The sequence below is a fragment of the Leguminivora glycinivorella genome, chromosome 22, assembly GCF_023078275.1.
Source record: "Leguminivora glycinivorella isolate SPB_JAAS2020 chromosome 22, LegGlyc_1.1, whole genome shotgun sequence".
Lineage (NCBI taxonomy): Eukaryota > Metazoa > Arthropoda > Insecta > Lepidoptera > Tortricidae > Leguminivora > Leguminivora glycinivorella.
Genome location: NC_062992.1, coordinates 9,670,226 through 9,690,007, shown reverse-complemented (window position 1 = coordinate 9,690,007; position 19,782 = coordinate 9,670,226). Strand labels below are relative to the sequence as shown.

Genomic DNA, 19,782 nt, shown 5'->3' with positions numbered 1-19,782 from the left:
TAAAAAACCGGTACAATGTAATCAGAAATGTATTTATGTATTCATGCGGGTACTTAATAGGCCGGTAAGGTTATAATAGGATATTCAATGTCATTTAAACGTAAGGCTTTCTTTCTTTTATGTTTTAAGATATTTTTCATTTAATTCTGTCGTAGATAAGATAAAATGATGCGACATGTTCTTTCTAGTCAAAAATACTAGCAGCAACAAAACGCAATTAACCTTCATACGTCAGTGACATGTCAACACGACTTTCGTTATCACTGATAGGACAACAGTTTCGGCCGCGCCGCTCTCTGACCACCCGTGTACTTTCTCTTGCCACCATGGAACCAAAAATTAGCCTCAAGGATGATCCGGCGTACCAAACTCTACAAAGTTTTTACTGTCTGAACCATGAGAAAATTAATATTCAACAGCTATTCCAACAGGACCCACAGCGGTTTGAAAAATTCAGGTAAATCTATGTTATTTACTAAAATAGTTACCTAAGGACTCTTATACGATTTACCCTAAATGTTCCTGACATCATATTTACTTATTTGCATGTCCTCTTATTCAGCCTTGATACTTTCATGGAGTTGTATAACATCAATTATAAAAGCTATATTCTTATACAACTTTAGATATAAGTTTCTTGAACTTCGAAGGTCACAGCTTTCAACTCAATGACAAGCTTTTCGTACCCCGAAATTGACCTTCATTGCCCTCAATGAGACTGAATTGGTAAACCGGCTAAATATGGTGCAATGTACTTTGTACTGGACTCTATAGGAGGTCTATTTTATTAATGACATGACATAATTCAGTTAAATTAAAACTGAGAGTAGGTAGTGGAATAACATTTTAGAACTATGTAGTAAAATAAAATGTTATGTTTACTTATCCTAATGCTACAAGGTTTTTGCTAGGGGGTTTTGATGCTAGTGCCATTTTAAATTAAATTGAAATTCATTTGTCCACAAAATTTAAAGACTAATGAAATGCTACTTTAGTTGTTTATATCAAAGTTAGATTTCCATTGAATCAATTGTTGGGTGGCAAGAGGTTAAAATAAATCACAGTCATATGTTATTGATATGTACTTTCAATTGGAATGTAAATTGAATAAATAAACTTTGTGGGGAAAATAAAAAAAAAGTTGTATTGATGAGTATGTAGTCAGTTCAATGAATGTTTAATTCTTTATCATAACAAGGTACAAATAACATATGTACTTGTACCTTGTTATAATAGACACATACATGTAACTTAACATCAAACTTCATCAACCTTATAGCAGACAGATAATCAACCTTATAGCAGAATGGATTTACTCAAGTTTGAAGTTAAGCGACACATAATATATGACAGTAAACAAATAAAAATGTCCTGAGTTTGTTTGTTTTAGAGTAAGTTTGCATGCATATATTTATATGCACCCTTGTCATATGTATGAATTACTGTATGTGTTCTAAATAAATAAATAAAAATATTTTAATTCTGAACTTCAACATTAAGCAAAGTTCCAATTCAACACTGCAAAACTAAGTCTGGGTCTAAACATTAAAAATTAAATACATTATGATGGGCAGTACAAATATTGCCATTTAATCAATCAATTCAATCAATCAACAGACTGGCTATGTTAGTTGTACAGGATAAACGTTACACAACATTACAAAGTTAGAAAAGATCAATGTTGATGATTGTCATTAAAATTGTTACTAGTAATTTCATTTGCATACTTTTTTTTTACACATATGGAAATTGGCAGTCTATTAATAACTTGTCTCTAACCATGAAAAGTTAAATTTGATCAACATTGCTTTATTCTCTTACTATGATTATCAGTCTCTGCCTGCCCACGCCCAACGATGGCGAGATCCTGCTGGACTACTCCAAGAACCGAGTGGACAACGCTGTCATGGCGCTCCTGCTGAACTTGGCACGCACCCGCGGCGTGGAGAAGGCCCGAGATGCTATGTTTGCAGGTACAGTTAGTTATTCATTTATTTAAAATTGTATGTCAATCTACAAGAATTCATATATGATTGCCAAGTATATAGGGACTTATAGTTTGATATGATTTCTATACGTATAGTAGTAGTAGTATATAATTAAGTAGTAAAAACTAAAAAGAGTTTTTTTTTCAGGTGAAAAGATCAACTTCACGGAAAACCGTGCCGTGCTTCACATCGCACTCCGTAACCGCAACAACAGGCCTATCTTAGTCGACGGAGCCGATGTGACCCCCGACGTCAATGCAGTGCTGGCACATATGAAGGAGTTCTCTGGTCAAGTCATCAATGGGCAATGGAAGGGGTAAGTTGTGTTAGTTACTGAATTTCATGGTAGATGTCGCTGTTAAGTTTGCTACATCGCGCTATTAAGATTTTTCTACAAAGTTATATAAGGTAAAGGGAAGTACGAGTAAGCAAAAGAGCCAAAAAAGAATGGCTCGGCTCATAAGGCCACTGCAAAAAAAAATGTAATTGAAAAGTAAGCCTATCATAATCGATGGAGCCAATGTAACCCCGGAGGTCCGGACGATAACGCGATTCTGGGGCACATGAAGGATTTCTCTGGACAAGTCATAATTGAGTAATGGAAGGTGCGAGTTGTGTTAGTTACTGAATTTCATGGTAGATGTCGCTGTTACAAGTGTTAGAACGGCTGCATCGCGCTATTAAGATTTTTATACAGACTGATATAAGGTGAAGTGTCTTGGTGGACGGAGCTGATGTAACTCCTTACTTCCACGCAGGGGTGTGTAATGATTGGTATAACTTTTTTTGGTATAGTAACATTTGACATAACAACATTTGGTATATTTTTAAAGGATATAATCACTCATTTGACAGAATTAACATTTGGTATAGCCACAAAGGATCTACTTTTATTTTGTATAATCATTATTTCGTATAACAATTATTTATAATAACCGCTATATGGTATAACTATTTATTCATATACGACTAGTATAATATAACTAGCAAACAGTATAAAACATTTCATGAATTAATTTTATTCTTTTTTTTTAAGGAATCACAGTTCTAACCTAACGTAACCTACTTTTCTGACAGTAGATGTGTTCAAGGGTCACAGTTCTAACCTAACCTAACCTATTTTTCTGGTAGCAGCGCGTTGTGTGTAGGGGTCACAGTTCTAAGTTAATCTACTTTTCTGGTAAATGATGGATCTAATTTATTGTACAATTTTTTTTATTCTAACTGTGCTTTAGAAATAATTCATTTGTGTTATACAATTTATTTATTATCGGAAATAAGCATTATACTAAAAGTATGTTATAATAAATATTTTTCGAAAAAATGATCATTATATTAAATAAGAATTATACAATTTGTTAGTATATTATTTGTTATGTATAGTATTAATTATATCAAATGATCGTTATAACGACTAAAAATATATCAAAAAAAGTTATATCGATCGATACGCACCCTCCACGCAGTACTGGCACATATGAAGTAGCTCTCTGGACAAGTCATCCGTTTGTGTTTCTTTTCGAGGGGTGCTACATAATCTACATGCAGTTCTACCACAATGGAGTGTACCATAGTACAGATTATTAAAGGATAGCCGACAAGCATGTAACACCGCCATAGTCCATAGAACAGGGATTGTTTCAACGGTTCGTACAGTCAACAACACAGCTATGAATACAAAGTGCCAAAAATATGCATACAGAATTTTATTTCCTGTAGATTAATGTGTTAAATTCCAAAAATATGTGTACAACATATTTTTGGAATTTTGTCTGTATTCACACATGTGTAAAGATCGCTTATGGACTAAGCTAGAACAACTGGAATGCTGATGTCTAAATTTGCTACTGACCTTTGATTTATTAATCAAAGTCCTAATCCATACTAATATTATAAATGGGAAAGTGTGTGTGTCTGTTTGTTTGTCCGACTTTCACGGCAAAACGGAGCGACGAATTGACGTAATTTTTTAGGTGGAGATAATTGAAGGGATGGAGAGTGACATAGGCTACTTTTTGTCTCTTTCTAACGCGAGCGAAGCCGCGGGAAAAAGCTAGTTATACTATAAATGGGAAAGTGTGTGTCTGTTTGTTTGTCCGTCTTTCACGGCAAAACGGAGCGACGAATTGACGTGATTTTTTATGTTGAGATAGTTGAAGGGATGGAGAGTGATATAGGCTACTTTCTGTCTCTTTCTAACGCGAGTGAAGCCGCGGGCAAAAGCTAGTCTTCTATAATGATTACGAGATAAGGCGTTGGAGGGGTCAAGCATCCCGTCCTGTTAAGTACCTAGGTGCTCCATACGAGTTCTGAATCTCTAATAATTAACTAATAGCAATGCAAATAACTGTCAAAATAGATTTGACCCATTTTAGTTGACGGTGCCGATGTCACGCCTTACGCGCCATTCTTGGCACAAATTGGTTTTGTGGACAGATTGACAGTGATACGGGAGGCGTGACGTAACAATTAGTTACAAAGCTTATATTTATGTGTAGAATATCAGAATAAGAATATGTTAATTAGCAAAATATTACACAGCAGAATATACCAGGGGTCCCGGCACTAAGGCTATGCCTGTATCGCAGGGAATCAGTTACAGTTAAGGTTATAGAGTTAGTTACACAATCCAGTCTACATATTAGTATCAAGTACAAACTTATAATAGAGTACAAGTATAGATATACGGTTTTAAAATTCTGGACTGATCATTGCCCTTTTAATCATTCAATGCGATTTTGAGTTGTTAACATCTAAATGGTCTAAAACAATAATAAAGAATAGAAAAGTTGTGTGGGAAAAATCGGAATAACAAATTAGCATTTTATTTAAGAATAGAATAAGAAAACATTTATTGACACACAAATAAATTGAACATTTACACAAAAATATTAAAAAAAAAATAGACACTTAGCATGCATGTCAAAAGGAACGGGCTCAGCATATTATGCTGCGCAGCCATTTTATTACAAATTTACTGCGCATCGCAATTTTCAGTCCGTCCCCTTTTCTGAAATTTAAAATGTCGGTATCCACTTAAGACCTTACCTTCCCATTGCCATCGTATAATGTAACGTGTTTAAAAATATCTAAACAAGCATTTTAATTTCTTCATATTGGAAGCATTCTTTGTCAAAAGAGCTGTAAAACTTTATACACGGATATTTGTAAACATCTTGACCGCTGGTAGAGACTGACCCCTTTATTCGTAAACGTTTATTAAAGTTATCAAGCCGATAAAGTTCGTTTGTATCCCTTTCCAATGTATCGGTGTGATAGAAGGGGACAGACGAACTTTATCAGCTTGATAACTTTAGTGAACGTTTATAAATAAGTAAGACTACTGTTTTAGTAACACCTTTAGCAATTTGTGGTGTTCCATACCTAATAGGTCCTTTTGTTTTGAGCATTTGCTATGTAAATGGACTCTTTTGTTATATAATAATACATATTAAAATTTTGAAAAAACCCCCGACCGCGACATAGTAGACCGATTTTCATGAAACATGGCTAAGAACACTCCCGACTAACTCAGCTTTCAGACAAAAAAACTAAATCTAAATCGGTTCATCCGTTCGGGAGCTACAATGCCAGACAGACACACACACAGACAGACAGACAAACAGACAGACAGACTGACAGACAAGTCAAACTTATAACACCCCGTCATTTTTGCGTCGGGGGTTAAAAACACATTTGTTTTAGTAACTTGTACAGAGAAAAGTCCAGCGAACTGTTTTTGCGTAACGACCTACATGCTTAAACTGTAATATGTTGTTATTAGGTACACTGGCAAGGCGATCACCGACGTCGTCAACATTGGTATCGGTGGCTCAGATCTCGGCCCTCTCATGGTCACTGAAGCCCTGAAGCCCTACGCCAACCATCTTAAGGTTAGTAAGAAATGCTCGGTCACAACTTTATTTAAGAAATAGAATGTTAGTATTTACTATATTTACTACAATTGTTTACGAAACACAAGTAAAATACTCCCTCCAATCCTTAGGGAGTACCTATTAGTAAAGCCATCTGGACATTTTGGACACCTTAAATTTTTAAAACTACACGATTAGGCTAGTTTCCTACTAGTCAAATCAGCTTCTTTTTATGAACTGTCAAAACGATATGCTAATATGGAATTTCTATGAAATACTGAGGAGTGACGTCACGGTCAATTCATTTACTTTATATCTTTCTCTTTGACTTATTAAATAGAAATTATGTTTAAACATAACTACTGTCCATAATTTTCTTCTAATTTATGTGGTGCTTTATTTCGTGCACTGCATACAATATTTTATTTTAAGTATAGGAAACTAGCCTATTTGTTCGAATTAAATTTTATTAGCATTTTAATCATATATTTTCGCGGACACATTTCATTTTATATTGATTAACGCGAATTGCACTCATAATTTTAGAACTAGAAGGGACTTAATCGCGTAAGGCCATTTTCACATTATCCGATCCGATATCGGATGTCGGAAGGATTTCAAATACTTCAGTAGAAAAAATCCAATATGGCGCCTGTAATGTATGGGATATCGGTCCGACATCCGATATCTGATCGGATAATGTGAAAACGCACTAACACTTACGTTTATATTTGACCCAACGTTTCGAACGCCACTTTGGTCAGTCTGCCCGTGACGACATTTCATTTCATTTTTCTATAAGTTACATGTTTTTTAACTAGAGATGCAACGAATAGTTGTTTGGCCGGCCGGAAATCATTTAATCAAAAATAGCACATCCGGTATCCGGTCGGATAGTACGTCACTATCCGGTATCCGGCCGAATATTAAAATAAGGGCCGAATAGGCCGGATACCGAATATTCGGTGCATCTCTAGTTTTAACCATGGAATATTTTGGTTTACAGTTTCTATAAAATGTATTAAATTGCAAATGGCAGAGTCAACACAGCTTACAAAGTCACCAGTAACAAAAAAATAATATTTACATCTCTTACAGGTCCACTTTGTCTCCAACATCGACGGCACCCACCTCGCCGAGGTGCTCAAGCGCCTGAACCCAGAAACCGCTCTCTTCATCGTCGCGTCCAAGACTTTCACCACCCAGGAGACCATCACCAACGCCACATCCGCTAAGAACTGGTTCCTTGACGCTGCTAAAGACGTTAGTATATCCAAAAAGTTAAAAAAAACCTCAATTTTACTTCAGACTTATATCTCTAAAACGGCTTAATCGATTTTTATAAAACATATCTTAAAATCAGCGCTAAAAATCCTGCTTCCGAATAAACAAAACCGCATCAAAATCAGTTCACCCGTTTTAGAGTTATAGTGCCACAAAGGACCCAGATCATTTCTAAGATATCTCAAAAACAGCTAAACCGATTTTGATTAAACATATCTTAAAACCAGTGCTATAGAAATCCAGCTTTCGTATAAATAATACCCTAAACTGTAAAGGTCAATTCAATATATATATATTTGTCCACAGCCATCAGCGGTGGCGAAGCACTTCGTGGCTCTGTCGACCAACGGCGAGAAAGTTACTGCGTTCGGCATCGACCCTAAGAACATGTTCGGATTCTGGGACTGGGTTGGTGGCAGGTAAGATGATTCATGAATATTTTTGAATTAAAGTATAATTTAAAATTTACACCTCCGGTTGATTTCAAAATGTGTAGGATCACTTGCTGAAAGACGGACAAACAAACAGAAACACATTTTCCCATTTGTAATATTATTATATAAAAATTATAAAACAATGTAAAATAATAATATAAGTGACGACCCCATCGCCCACTGGTTTACCAATCAGTCAACGCGGGGCAGCTTGTGGCGAGCTGTTGGGGAAGCGACCTCAATTACCCGAGTGCTCCTGGGGAGTTCTGTTACCCGTAAGGCGGGTGGGTGGGACAGTACTCTCTACCTCTGGCTTGCCTTGGCTGGCCGTCCAGAGTGGAGTCGTTAGGGCTACATGCTCCAGGGGTGGATGTGAAAATGTGTATAAGACGCGAGTTGGTACAGTGGCTTGAAAGCCACTGAGCAAAAAGCGGTGTACACCGGTCGATATCCTTGAGTTCTCACACCGGTGTTGCCCTTGAGCCATCTTGGATGTCGCTTTTTGTTGGGGCCCATCTTGTGGGGACGAGTCATCGGCTGCCGGAAATAAAATTGGATACCGTTTTATTTGGCAGGCGTCCGGTTTTTTATCCTATAGCCCAGTATTTAGTCCATCACTTTCATCCAATAGCCCAGTTCATTTTAGATTCCATTAACTCTCTAATAGTCCTTCCACCCTGGCAGGTGTTGCCTCTGCGTGTGTCCTATGATACGGGCAAGGGCAACATCCGCTCGGTGTACCCCGTACATTTCATTTAAGTGTCAAAAGGGCCGTTGGCTCATGCGCGGATCCGGGGGGGGGTCATGAGGGTCATGACCCCCCCCCTGGAGCCTAGGTTGGCCATACAAGTAGACCACGTGACCCCCCTCTGGGGCCTGGGCCTTTACCACGTGACCCCCCCCCCTGGGCACGAAGCTGGATCCGCGCTTGCGTTGGCTTCGGCCCCGCGCACGCCTTCCAAAGGTCCGGAACACCATTGTTCAGTGATTGATGGGAAAGACATAAGTATGAATAGTACTATAGGTACATAAAATTAATATAAGTAATATATTATTCAGGTATTCCTTGTGGTCTGCGATCGGCCTGTCTATCTCTCTCTACGTTGGCTACGATAACTTCGAGAAGCTTCTAGACGGAGCCAGCTATATGGACGAGCATTTCTGCACCGCACCTCTGGATAAGAACGTACGTTATAAAATTATGTAATGTAATATTTTGTTTGTATATTAATATAAATAATATAATATATTATAATAGTTTGTATACAAGTATCTTGTTTGGTTCGGTAGTTACGTTTGCTTACAAATCACCGATCGTACCTATTTATAAGGAACTAGCTTTTGCCCGCGGCTTCGCCTGCATTAAATTCGAAAACCGCGGAATGCTCCATACAAACTTCCACCCCCCATTTTAGAGAAGTGGGGTGTTAGAAAGAGACAAAAAGTAGCCTATGTCACTTTCCATCCTTTCAACTATCTCCGCTTAAAAAATCATGTCAATCCGTCGCTCCGTTTTGGCGTGAAAGACCGACAAACAAACAGACACACACACACACTTTCCCATTTATAATATTAATACATACATATATTAAATATTATGGATAGATTCTCTACCAGGCAACAGAAGTTTTTTAAAACCAGGTAGGACCAAGATAATTATTTTTTACTGCCAGAGGTGACTAGTGAAGCGCGGGTCTACAGCCAGATATAACATTCATATTTACGGCACACCTTGCATTATAGGAGTGGCGTTGAAAAGGTTTATAACTTGATTAGGAGATCAACTCTCCCAGTAAGTTTGTGTTTTAATCTACGTCGTTTGCACCTTAAGAAATAGGTTACTTGCCTCCTAGTCAAAGCAGCTTCTTTTTAAGAACTGTCAAAATGAATTTGAACGAAGTGCTAATATGGAATTAATATGAAATCGAATTGAGTGACATCACGGTCAATTCAGTTACTTTATATATTTCTACCTGACTTATTAAATAGACATTGGATTTAAAGTAACTTCTGTCCATGTTTTTTTTTATATTTATCTGATGCTTTATTAGGCTACTAGACTCGTATCGAATTTGGCACAATAAATGATTGTCTTCTGTAGTATAGGACATAAAATAACAATATTTATAGATTTTGGGTATTAAAAGCGTATGATGACTACGTATTTTCGATTAAAAATGTGTGTAATTTTTTATTAGGGTTCCGTAGCCAAAATGGCAAAAACGGAACCCTTATAGTTTCGTCATGTCCGTCTGTCCGTCTGTCCGTCTGTCCGTCTGTCCGTCTGTCACAGCCGATTTACTCGGAAACTATAAGTACTACAGTGATGAAATTTGATGGGAATATGTGTTGTATGAACCGCTACAAAATTATGACACTAAATAGTAAAAAAAAGAATTGGGGGTGGGGCCCCCCATACATGTAACTGAGGGATGAAAATTTTTTTTTCGATGTACATACCCGTGTGGGGTATCAATGGAAAGGTCTTTTAAAATGATATAAAGTTTTCTAAAAAACATTTTTCTTAAAGTGAACGGTTTTTGAGATATCAGCTCTCAAAGTCGTAAAAAGTATGTCCCCCCCCCTCTATTTTTATAACTACGGGGTATAAAATTCTAAAAAAAATAGAGGTGATGCATGCTAATTAACTCTTTCAACGATTTTTGGTTTGATCAAAGTATCTCTTATAGTTTTTGAGATAGGTTGATTTAACTGTAATTTTGGCAGGTGTATAAATTGACATAATAAGTTTATTATATTTGCTGCTACGGAACCCTTTGTGCGCGAGCCCGACTCGCACTTGGCCGGTTTTTTATTTTGGCCACCGAAAACGCTGTCAGCGATGTAGTGACGTCATCAAATTCGAACCTTACTGCATGTCAAAACAATCACTGACATGTTGAACTTTATGCCTTCATACTTAAAAAGTCAGAAAATGTTGTTTTCGAATAGAATGACCTGATACACAGATAAACTATAGATTAACAGGACTGTGTTGTTTTCGCCTGATTACGTAAAAGTATATTTTAAAAATATTTTTTGCTGTCCTAATAAAATATGATAATATTTTATTTCGGTTAATTGGACAGTACTCAATCAGCCTGTGTGGTGACGGGTTAAGAATTTCACCACCCCCTTTCTTCCCGTGGGTGTCGTAGAAGGCGACTATGGGATATGGGTTAAATTGTGGCGTAGGCGAGAGGCTGGCAACCTGTCACTGCAATGTCACATTTTCGTTTTCTTTCAACCCCTTATTTGCCAAGAGTGGCACTGAAGCTTTAGTAGTTTCATGTGTTCTGCCTACCCCTTTATAGGATACAGGCGTGATTGTATGTATGTATGTATGTACTTAATCATATAAGACAGACTTTAAAAAAGGTCAAGTAGTCTTTTCGTGCATGGTATAAAATATTTTAAGGACAGTCAAGTACCCTATTATAGTTTCTTTAATTTTATGCACAGGCGCCCGTGATCCTAGCTCTTCTGGGTATCTGGTACAGCAACTTCCACGGCGCTGAGACCCACGCTCTCTTACCCTACGACCAGTATTTACACAGGTAACTTTTATTCTCCGCATCAGATAGTCGAGAGAAGCTCACAGTCACGCGACGCATGGCAAGGAAGCAAAGAAGTGGAAGCATGGGCACACGTTGGGCAGACAGAATAACGTCTGTGACAGAGACCACTTTGCAGGCTAGCATGCACCGGGCCCAGGATCGAGTAGCGTGGAGAGTACTCGTGAAAAGTGTCCACAGTCGTCACGTCCCTTGGCCATGAAGATACGACGAAGAAGTACTTTTATTCTAATTTGATTTTATCGTCCCCACAAATTCGGACCTCTTTTCGTAATACAAATTTAAAATAGGGTCAAAAATACATGGGGTTCAAGCGCCCATGTACTTTTGAAAGAGCTGAGCGCAAAGTTCATAGAAACATCCGGTGACCAGAGCTGGCGGCTTTCTCTCGCAACGCATTGCTATTCAGCGAGGGAATGCTGCCAGCATCTTTGGCACAATGCCGCGGGGGCCCTATTTAGATATATTTTCGTTTAGATTAGTTTTTAATTTAATTTTAAGTTGTTTTTTTTTAGAGTTAGCTTGTTATTTAAGTTTTATTACCTTAATAAAGTTTACACTGCTTTGAGACCTAAAAAAAATTTAAAATTACGAAGTTTTTTGTACAGGATACACATCCATGGCGTCTTTGGTCGTTATTTATTACAATCTAAATGAAGTTTAAATTCACGTTGGAAACAGGTTTTTCGTTGCCATGCCATTATTTGATTTATTTTCCAATAAAAGTTAAGAGGCAAGTGATGTCTAGTCATTTATTACTCTTTTTTAAAATATTAATTTGGTATGCCTCTAAAGCTGAGTTTAGACGTGCAAGTTTTGAGACGCAACTATAGGTAAGAGTGAGTGGCAAATATCTGCATCTCTTTCTTGCATATACTTTTGTTTCAAAACTTGCTGCAATAACTTGCACGTCTAAACTCAGCTTAATTCACGCTACAATTAAAACAAAACGTATTTCTCTCTAGATTCGCAGCGTATTTCCAACAAGGTGATATGGAGAGCAACGGCAAATACGTAACACGGAGCGGACAGCAGGTGAACTACTCCACCGGCCCCATTGTATGGGGAGAACCGGGGACAAACGGGCAACACGCCTTCTACCAGCTCATACACCAGGGAACTAGGTAAAATATAATCATGCTCCTAATATAGAACCCTGTGGTACTCCTAATGCAATAAGATAATTATTTGATTTATTTTCCAATAAAAGTTAAGAGGCAAGTGATGTCTAGTCATTTATTACTCTTTTTTAAAATATTAATTTGGTATGCCTCTAAAGCTGAGTTTAGACGTGCAAGTTTTGAGACGCAACTATAGGTAAGAGTGAGTGGCAAATATCTGCATCTCTTTCTTGCATATACTTTTGTTTCAAAACTTGCTGCAATAACTTGCACGTCTAAACTCAGCTTAATTCACGCTACAATTAAAACAAAACGTATTTCTCTCTAGATTCGCAGCGTATTTCCAACAAGGTGATATGGAGAGCAACGGCAAATACGTAACACGGAGCGGACAGCAGGTGAACTACTCCACCGGCCCCATTGTATGGGGAGAACCGGGGACAAACGGGCAACACGCCTTCTACCAGCTCATACACCAGGGAACTAGGTAAAATATAATCATGCTCCTAATATAGAACCCTGTGGTACTCCTAATGCAATAAGATAAAGTGTGGACCTAAGATGCAACCCTGTGGTACTCCTAATTTTACAATAACTGAACTATTCCACCGGCCCTATCGTGTGGGGCGAACCGGGGACCAATGAACAGCACGCTTTCTACCAGTTCATACATCAGGGAACTAGGTAAATAATATATGTATAATAGATCTAAAGTACACTAATGGGTCTAATATAGAATCCTGACGCCACGAAATATCACGTAACGAGGCATTTTTATTATTTTAATTGACTTCAACTTACACAAATTGACGGCAGAAAGCTGCAAGCTGCGATTAAACACGGACAACTCAGTGGATTTTACTGAGTTTATTTGACACAATTGACAGCTAAGTAGATACGTTTGCTTGATCCAAACTCGATCTAATTATGGTATAAGTTATAACAATTAATGATGTATTCTTTGCTAGGCTGATCCCGTGTGACTTCATCGCTCCAGCGCAGACCCACAACCCGATCGCTGGCGGTCAGCACCACAAAATCCTCCTCGCCAACTTCCTGGCTCAAACTGAGGCGCTTATGAAGGGCAAAACTGCTGACGAAGTAAGAATTTATCATGAATTTACATCTTCTAGAATTTCACCACCCCCTTTCTTCCCGTGGGTTTCGTAGAAGGCGACTGTTGGATATGGTATGAGTTAAATAGGCTAGTTTTCTACTAGTCAAATCAGCTTCATTTCCTAATATGGAATTACTATGAAATACTGAGGAGTGACGTCAAGGTCAATTCATTTACTTTATATCTTTCTGTTTGACTTATTAAATAGAAATTATGTTTAAACATAACTACTGTCCATATTTTTCTTCTAATTTTGTGGTGTTTTATTTCGTGCACTGCATAAAATATTTTATTTTAAGTATAGGAAACTAGCCTATTGTGACGTTATTCATACAAGCAGGCGGTTATAAATTACGACCGGTTTTTGACGTAGTGCGTTATTATTTGTTCCGTTGTATATCCGAGGTTTCCAATAGAGAGTACGTCGAACCGATAGATGGCGCCACCGTTCGTTGTAAGTCGCTCCGGAGTCACCCCGCCGCGATGTTGGTAGTCCCGTTTTCCCCCACCGCAACAGAAGGCTCCGCGCGCGCGCCCCGACTCGCCACCAGCTACCCACATTGTTTCGTCGAACGCCAAAGAGACCGGTTGTCGCGTATTCCGTTCGAACATTTTTACAGCATGGTGTTTCGAAATTAATTTTTCAGTACAGATGGTGTTTTTTTTACGCACTAGTGCGAGAAGTGGTTCATTATATGCCAGGTCGAAACTTCGGAGGCTCATCTGTACTGAAAAACGTCGTACGATACACGTGCGAAAAGGAAATTCGTAACTCGTGTCGATTTAAAACACTCCCTTCGGTCGTGTTTTAATTTATCGCCACTCGTTTCGAACTTCCTTTTTTACGCACTTGTATCGTAATGTACTATTTCAGTTTTTATTTCCTTCTTACTTCTGGTCAAACCAGAGTTATTCGTGTTTTTTATTTAAAAAGTGGCTTATAACAGTTCGGAATTTATCACAGGATTAAAGTTAATTCAACTTAGAAGAATACTTTTTTTATTTACAGGCGAAGGCTGAGTTAGAGAAGTCGGGCATGGCACCCGAAGCCGTAGCCAAGATCCTCCCGCACAAGGTGTTCAAGGGCAACCGGCCCACCAACTCCATCGTCGTCAAGAAAGTCACGCCCTTCGTCCTTGGGGCACTCATTGGTGAGTATACAACGGATATCTGTGCTCCTTCGTCGGGGTGGTGTAGTGGTTGATCACGTCAGCCGCGTTAGCTGAAGCCCCGGGTTCGATTTCCGGCTTTGCCACCAGTGGGCTTGATCGCTGTTTCTTTAGTGTATGGTATATATTTTAGTTAGAATTTATATATAGTAGTCTACTTAAAAAACACAAAACCAAAAAATATTTTATAAAATAATTTGATTTGTTCCTTACATCGATAGATGGCAGCACCATCTCTCTCGCTATATCGTTATCCTGCAAAAAGGATGTGTGTGTGTGGATTGAGTGAGCACCTTCCGAAAATAAAAAAAAATATGCTGATCATTTAGTAAAAGTTCTAAAACAATTGTAAAACGAATCTCTGAATTTGTAAAAAGATAAATCAAAAGATACAGCCATTAACATGTGCTCACTCAGTTCTCACAAACTACCAACGAAAACAGTGAATATATTCATTTAACATATAATATTTATATACTAACATTTAGTAAAAAATAGGCCAACCTACCTCTATAAATATTAGATCACCTAGTGACGTATTAAATTTTTTACAAATAGTTTCTTATGCTCACTCAATCCACACACTTTTGAAAAGCCGAATTTTGATGAAAAACATAAGATTTAGACCGCTATTATATGTGTATAGTTTAGTAAAAGTGAAATGGGAATTTGTAAAATACAAAACGAACCACTAACGTGTCAGGTTTTTTTATAATAAATTTTTGTAAGTGCTCACTCAGTCCACACGTTTTGAGAAAGTTAAAAATGTAAATATCTTACGATTTGTAGCACCTAAGACACTCGAAAGTACTTCAACATTTAGTAAAAATTTTTACTAAATATCCACCATCTAATATTTTATATTCGTTGTCTAGTTTTAAAGATATTCAGACATAACTTTTCTCATACAAATGTATCAAGTAGGGTGACCACACTATGTCGGCTCCTGATTTTCCCCACCTTCCCATTGTCATATTGAGATTGGGGAGTTTCGTTCGTTTAATTTTGATAATATTAAACTAATACCATATTAATTATCCATCTGCAAACTGTTTTTAGGTTATGTTCTTGGCCTAGTGATGATGTGTATTGTGTAATTTTTATCGACGTCAGGATAATAACCATATCGACATGCATGCATTAAAAAGGACATGAATGATAATTGGTAAGAAACAAAGAATATAATACTTCACTAGTAAGAAACCAGAACCTGGTAATCTAATCGCGCTAACAGATGAGCGTACCGGATTTGTAAGTGGGAGCGAGAAATAGTTATTCTTTTCTCGCTCCCACTTACAAATCCGGTAAACTATTATCAAAATTGAACGAAACTCCCCAATCTCAATATGACAATGGGAAGGTGGGGAAAATCAGGAGCCGACATAGTGTGGTCACCCTGCTTGATACATTTGTATGAGAAAAGTTATGTCTGAATATCTTTAAAACCAGACAACGAATATAAAATATTAGATGGTGGATATTTAGTAAAAATTTTTACTAAATGTTGAAGTACTTTCGAGTGTCTTAGGTGCTACAAATCGTAAGATATTTACATTTTTAACTTTCTCAAAACGTGTGGACTGAGTGAGCACTTACAAAAATTTATTATAAAAAAACCTGACACGTTAGTGGTTCGTTTTGTATTTTACAAATTCCCATTTCACTTTTACTAAACTATACACATATAATCTTATACTATTAAACGAGCAATTCTTGTATATTTATTTATTTATTTATTTATTTATTTATTTATATATACCGACGATCTCGGAAACCGCTCTAACGATTTCGCTGAAATTTGTTTTGTGGGGGTTTTCGGGGGTGAAAAATCGATCTAGCGTAGCCTTAGATCCCGGAAAACGCGAATTTTCGAGTTTTCTTGAGTTTTTCTTTCGCATTTGTAAACGTAAAATATGGTCCTTAATTTCGCCGCGCGCGCATCGATTCCGCGTAGCTCAGTCGCACGAGGTCGGTCTAATGTACGCAGATAGATCGTAGGTGTCAGGGTTTCGAATCCCGGCCAGAAATTAAGTTTTTGTTTTTTGTCTTTTTTTTTGTTTTTGTATTTATAAGAGTTTTTTTTTTATCTAAAGACGTGATATATTAAAATAGAACCGAGCGAAGCTCGGTCGCCCAGATATTAGCGGTCTAAATCTTATGTTTTTTATCAAAATTCGGCTTTTCAAAAGTGTGTGGATTGAGTGAGCATAAGAAACTATTTGTAAAAAATTTAATACGTCACTAGGTGATCTAATATTTATAGAGGTAGGTTGGCCTATTTTTTACTAAATGTTAGTATATAAATATTATATGTTAAATGAATATATTCACTGTTTTCGTTGGTAGTTTGTGAGAACTGAGTGAGCACATGTTAATGGCTGTATCTTTTGATTTATCTTTTTACAAATTCAGAGATTCGTTTTACAATTGTTTTAGAACTTTTACTAAATGATCAGCATATTTTTTTTTATTTTCGGAAGGTGCTCACTCAATCCACACACACACAAAAAGGATTCATATATTAGGTGTAAGCACAAATTGCTTGCCCTTAGAGTTGGTCAAAGGCGCCTAGTCTTCCGAGATAACATACACTAGAGAATTTTCGACGGGTACCTCGGCGGTCGGGGTGGTGTAGTGGTTTATCATGTCAGCCGCGTTAGCTGAAGACCCGGGTTCGATTCCCGGCTTCGCCACCAGTGGGCTTGATCGCTGTTTCTTTAGTGTATGGTATCTATTTCAGTTTATAATTTATATATAATAGTGTTACTACTCTTACTCCGTTGGCTCAGTGCCCCAAAATGAGACTTGGCCTCCGATACAAGACATCGCCATTTTTCTCGGTCCTGCGCTACCTCTCGCCAATTCTTGACTTGGAGTTCGCACAGATCCGCCTCCACCATGTCGCTCCAGCGATACCCGGGGCGTCCGGCAGGTCGTCTTGCTTGGCGACCTAGGTATGCTCTTTTCACATTCCGATCCTCATCCATCCTCTCGAGATGGCCCAACCAACGGAGTCTGTGTGCTTTAGTCTCTCCTATGATGTTAGGTTCAGCCACTAGGTCTTCGATTTCACTGTTCCTAAGGATTCTCCCAGCTTTCATCCGGTCTTCGTTTGGGGCCCAATATTTTCCGTAGGATCTTCCTCTCTGCAACTAGCAGTATATTCTCCTCTTTAAGTGTCAGTGTCCAAGCTTCACATCCGTAGGTTAGAATCGGGCGTATACGGTCTTGTTCGACGACCGGTCTGGCTCAGTCGGTAGTGACCCAGCCTGCTGCGCCGCGGTCCTGGGTTCGAATCCCGGTAAGGGCATTTATTTGTGTGATGAGCACAGATATTTGTTCCTGAGTCATGGATGTTTTCTATGTATATGAGTATGTATTTATCTATTAAAGTATGTATATTATCGTCGCTTAGCACCCATAGTACAAGCTATGCTTAGTTTGGGGCTAAGTTGATCTGTGTAAGGTGTCCCTCAATATTTATTTATTTATTTATTTGTAGATTCGGATCTTTGTGCTTCTAGTTACTGTTACAACTTAAAAAAAAACTCAAAAAAAAAAATTGATTTGTTCCCTACATCAAATGCAATTACTTTTTGTAGTGATACAGTAGCCATCATGTCGCGCGTTCGCATCGACCCATAGTCGCGATGCGGCCGCTAAAGTTGGCTCCTAAATAGAGAGGTCATTATGCATAGTATCACATTTTGGCCAGCTCTGTTCATATCTATGAACTTTCACAAATCCCTTGGTATTTCGTAAATTATGCAATTTTATTGCTGATAAAGACTCAGATATTGGACAATTTTATTGAAGTAAATGCACTTTTCTTGTGATTATCAAGTTGTTCAAAACCTCCTTAATAATTATAAGTATTATAACAAGCATTGTAATATTTTGCAACATCTTACTTATCGATTTCATGTTATCGACAAATACTCATGACTATTAATTTTTTTCTTTGATATTTTTGATTGGGGCGGCCGGGGCCCATTCTCAAATCCTGGGGAGCGCTAAATTCGTAATTTTTTAGATTCCGTAAAACCTGACAAAAAATCTCTATTTCTCTTGTCTCATATTAATTTTCTCTCTCTTCCAGCTATGTACGAACACAAGATCTTCACCCAAGGCGTGATCTGGGACATCAACTCCTTCGACCAATGGGGCGTGGAGCTTGGCAAGCAGCTAGCCAAAGCCATCGAGCCGGAATTGGCTGATTCTAAGCCAGTCTCTTCACATGATGGATCTACTAATGGGCTTATTAACTTCTTGAAACAAAACTTTGCTTAGATTTAGTACGACTAGTTTGGCTTGGCCAGCAACTATCCAGAACTATAGAGTCGAATATCGCCGATTCCAAGCCAGGAACATCACGTGATGGGTCTTAACTATCAACTTATTGAAAAATAACTACCTTTAGATGTATTTATTGTACCATATCGGGCCCGACAATTAATTTGGAGTTGAGGGTAGCTTGATATTAATAGGACGTACAGCAAATGAACAATGATGAATACCACATAAGTAAAATTACTCTATGTAATTTTAAATATCGTAGTGGGTTTCGAAATATTGTCTTGTTGATATTCATTTGGCGAAATCATTGTACGGAAAATTCGTTGAAAAACACTTATATAATCAAATTTATACTAATGGGTATATTCTAGCATAATTTTATATAACTTTTGTCAAATATTGAAATTGTTTTTGAAGAAAAATCTGTCTATCTGGTGTTACATGTTAGCTTTATGAAACGGGCCCCTAGTACTCTACGGAATAAATATGTACTTATAGCTTGTTTATGGTACAACCAGCAGTTGTATTATCCATGTTTATGCATTCTCTTAAGAGTAGGTGTTGCATTCAATATTTTGCACTTACTGCCAATTTGCTTTTCAACAAATCAAATTTTATTTTTATTTTGAAGCTATTTATTTTTGTGAACGTTTACTGAATATATTTTTTCTGTTTTTATCGCTTCGATGAAGTATTACGTAGTAGCTGTTAAGTATAGCTTGTATATGACACTGTCAGATCTTTAATATATTTTAATGTATGAGATAGAATGTTGCTTAGATTGATGTATGTTAATATTTCTATAAATAAATCACTGTTTTTGATTTTTACTTGTTTCAATACCATAGACAAATAAAAAAACGAGTTACTTATGAATTATGATTTAATACTAAAAATACAACTAAATTCAAGAAATTACTTAA

The 19,782-nt window shown here is 37.4% G+C and overlaps 1 protein-coding gene across 1 annotated transcript; it reads left to right on the top strand.

Moving 5' to 3' along the window:
- Positions 1 to 256: 256 nt before the first annotated feature.
- LOC125237777 (glucose-6-phosphate isomerase) lies at positions 257 to 19,685 on the top strand. Its single transcript, XM_048144956.1, has 12 exons — positions 257 to 457; positions 1,834 to 1,973; positions 2,136 to 2,304; positions 5,773 to 5,881; positions 6,962 to 7,126; positions 7,454 to 7,566; positions 8,641 to 8,767; positions 11,044 to 11,138; positions 12,122 to 12,280; positions 13,246 to 13,378; positions 14,404 to 14,545; positions 18,663 to 19,685. Exons 1-12 carry the CDS (start codon positions 327 to 329, stop codon positions 18,851 to 18,853), a joined length of 1,674 nt encoding a protein of 557 aa, XP_048000913.1. The 5' UTR covers positions 257 to 326; the 3' UTR covers positions 18,854 to 19,685.
- Positions 19,686 to 19,782: the final 97 nt, after the last annotated feature.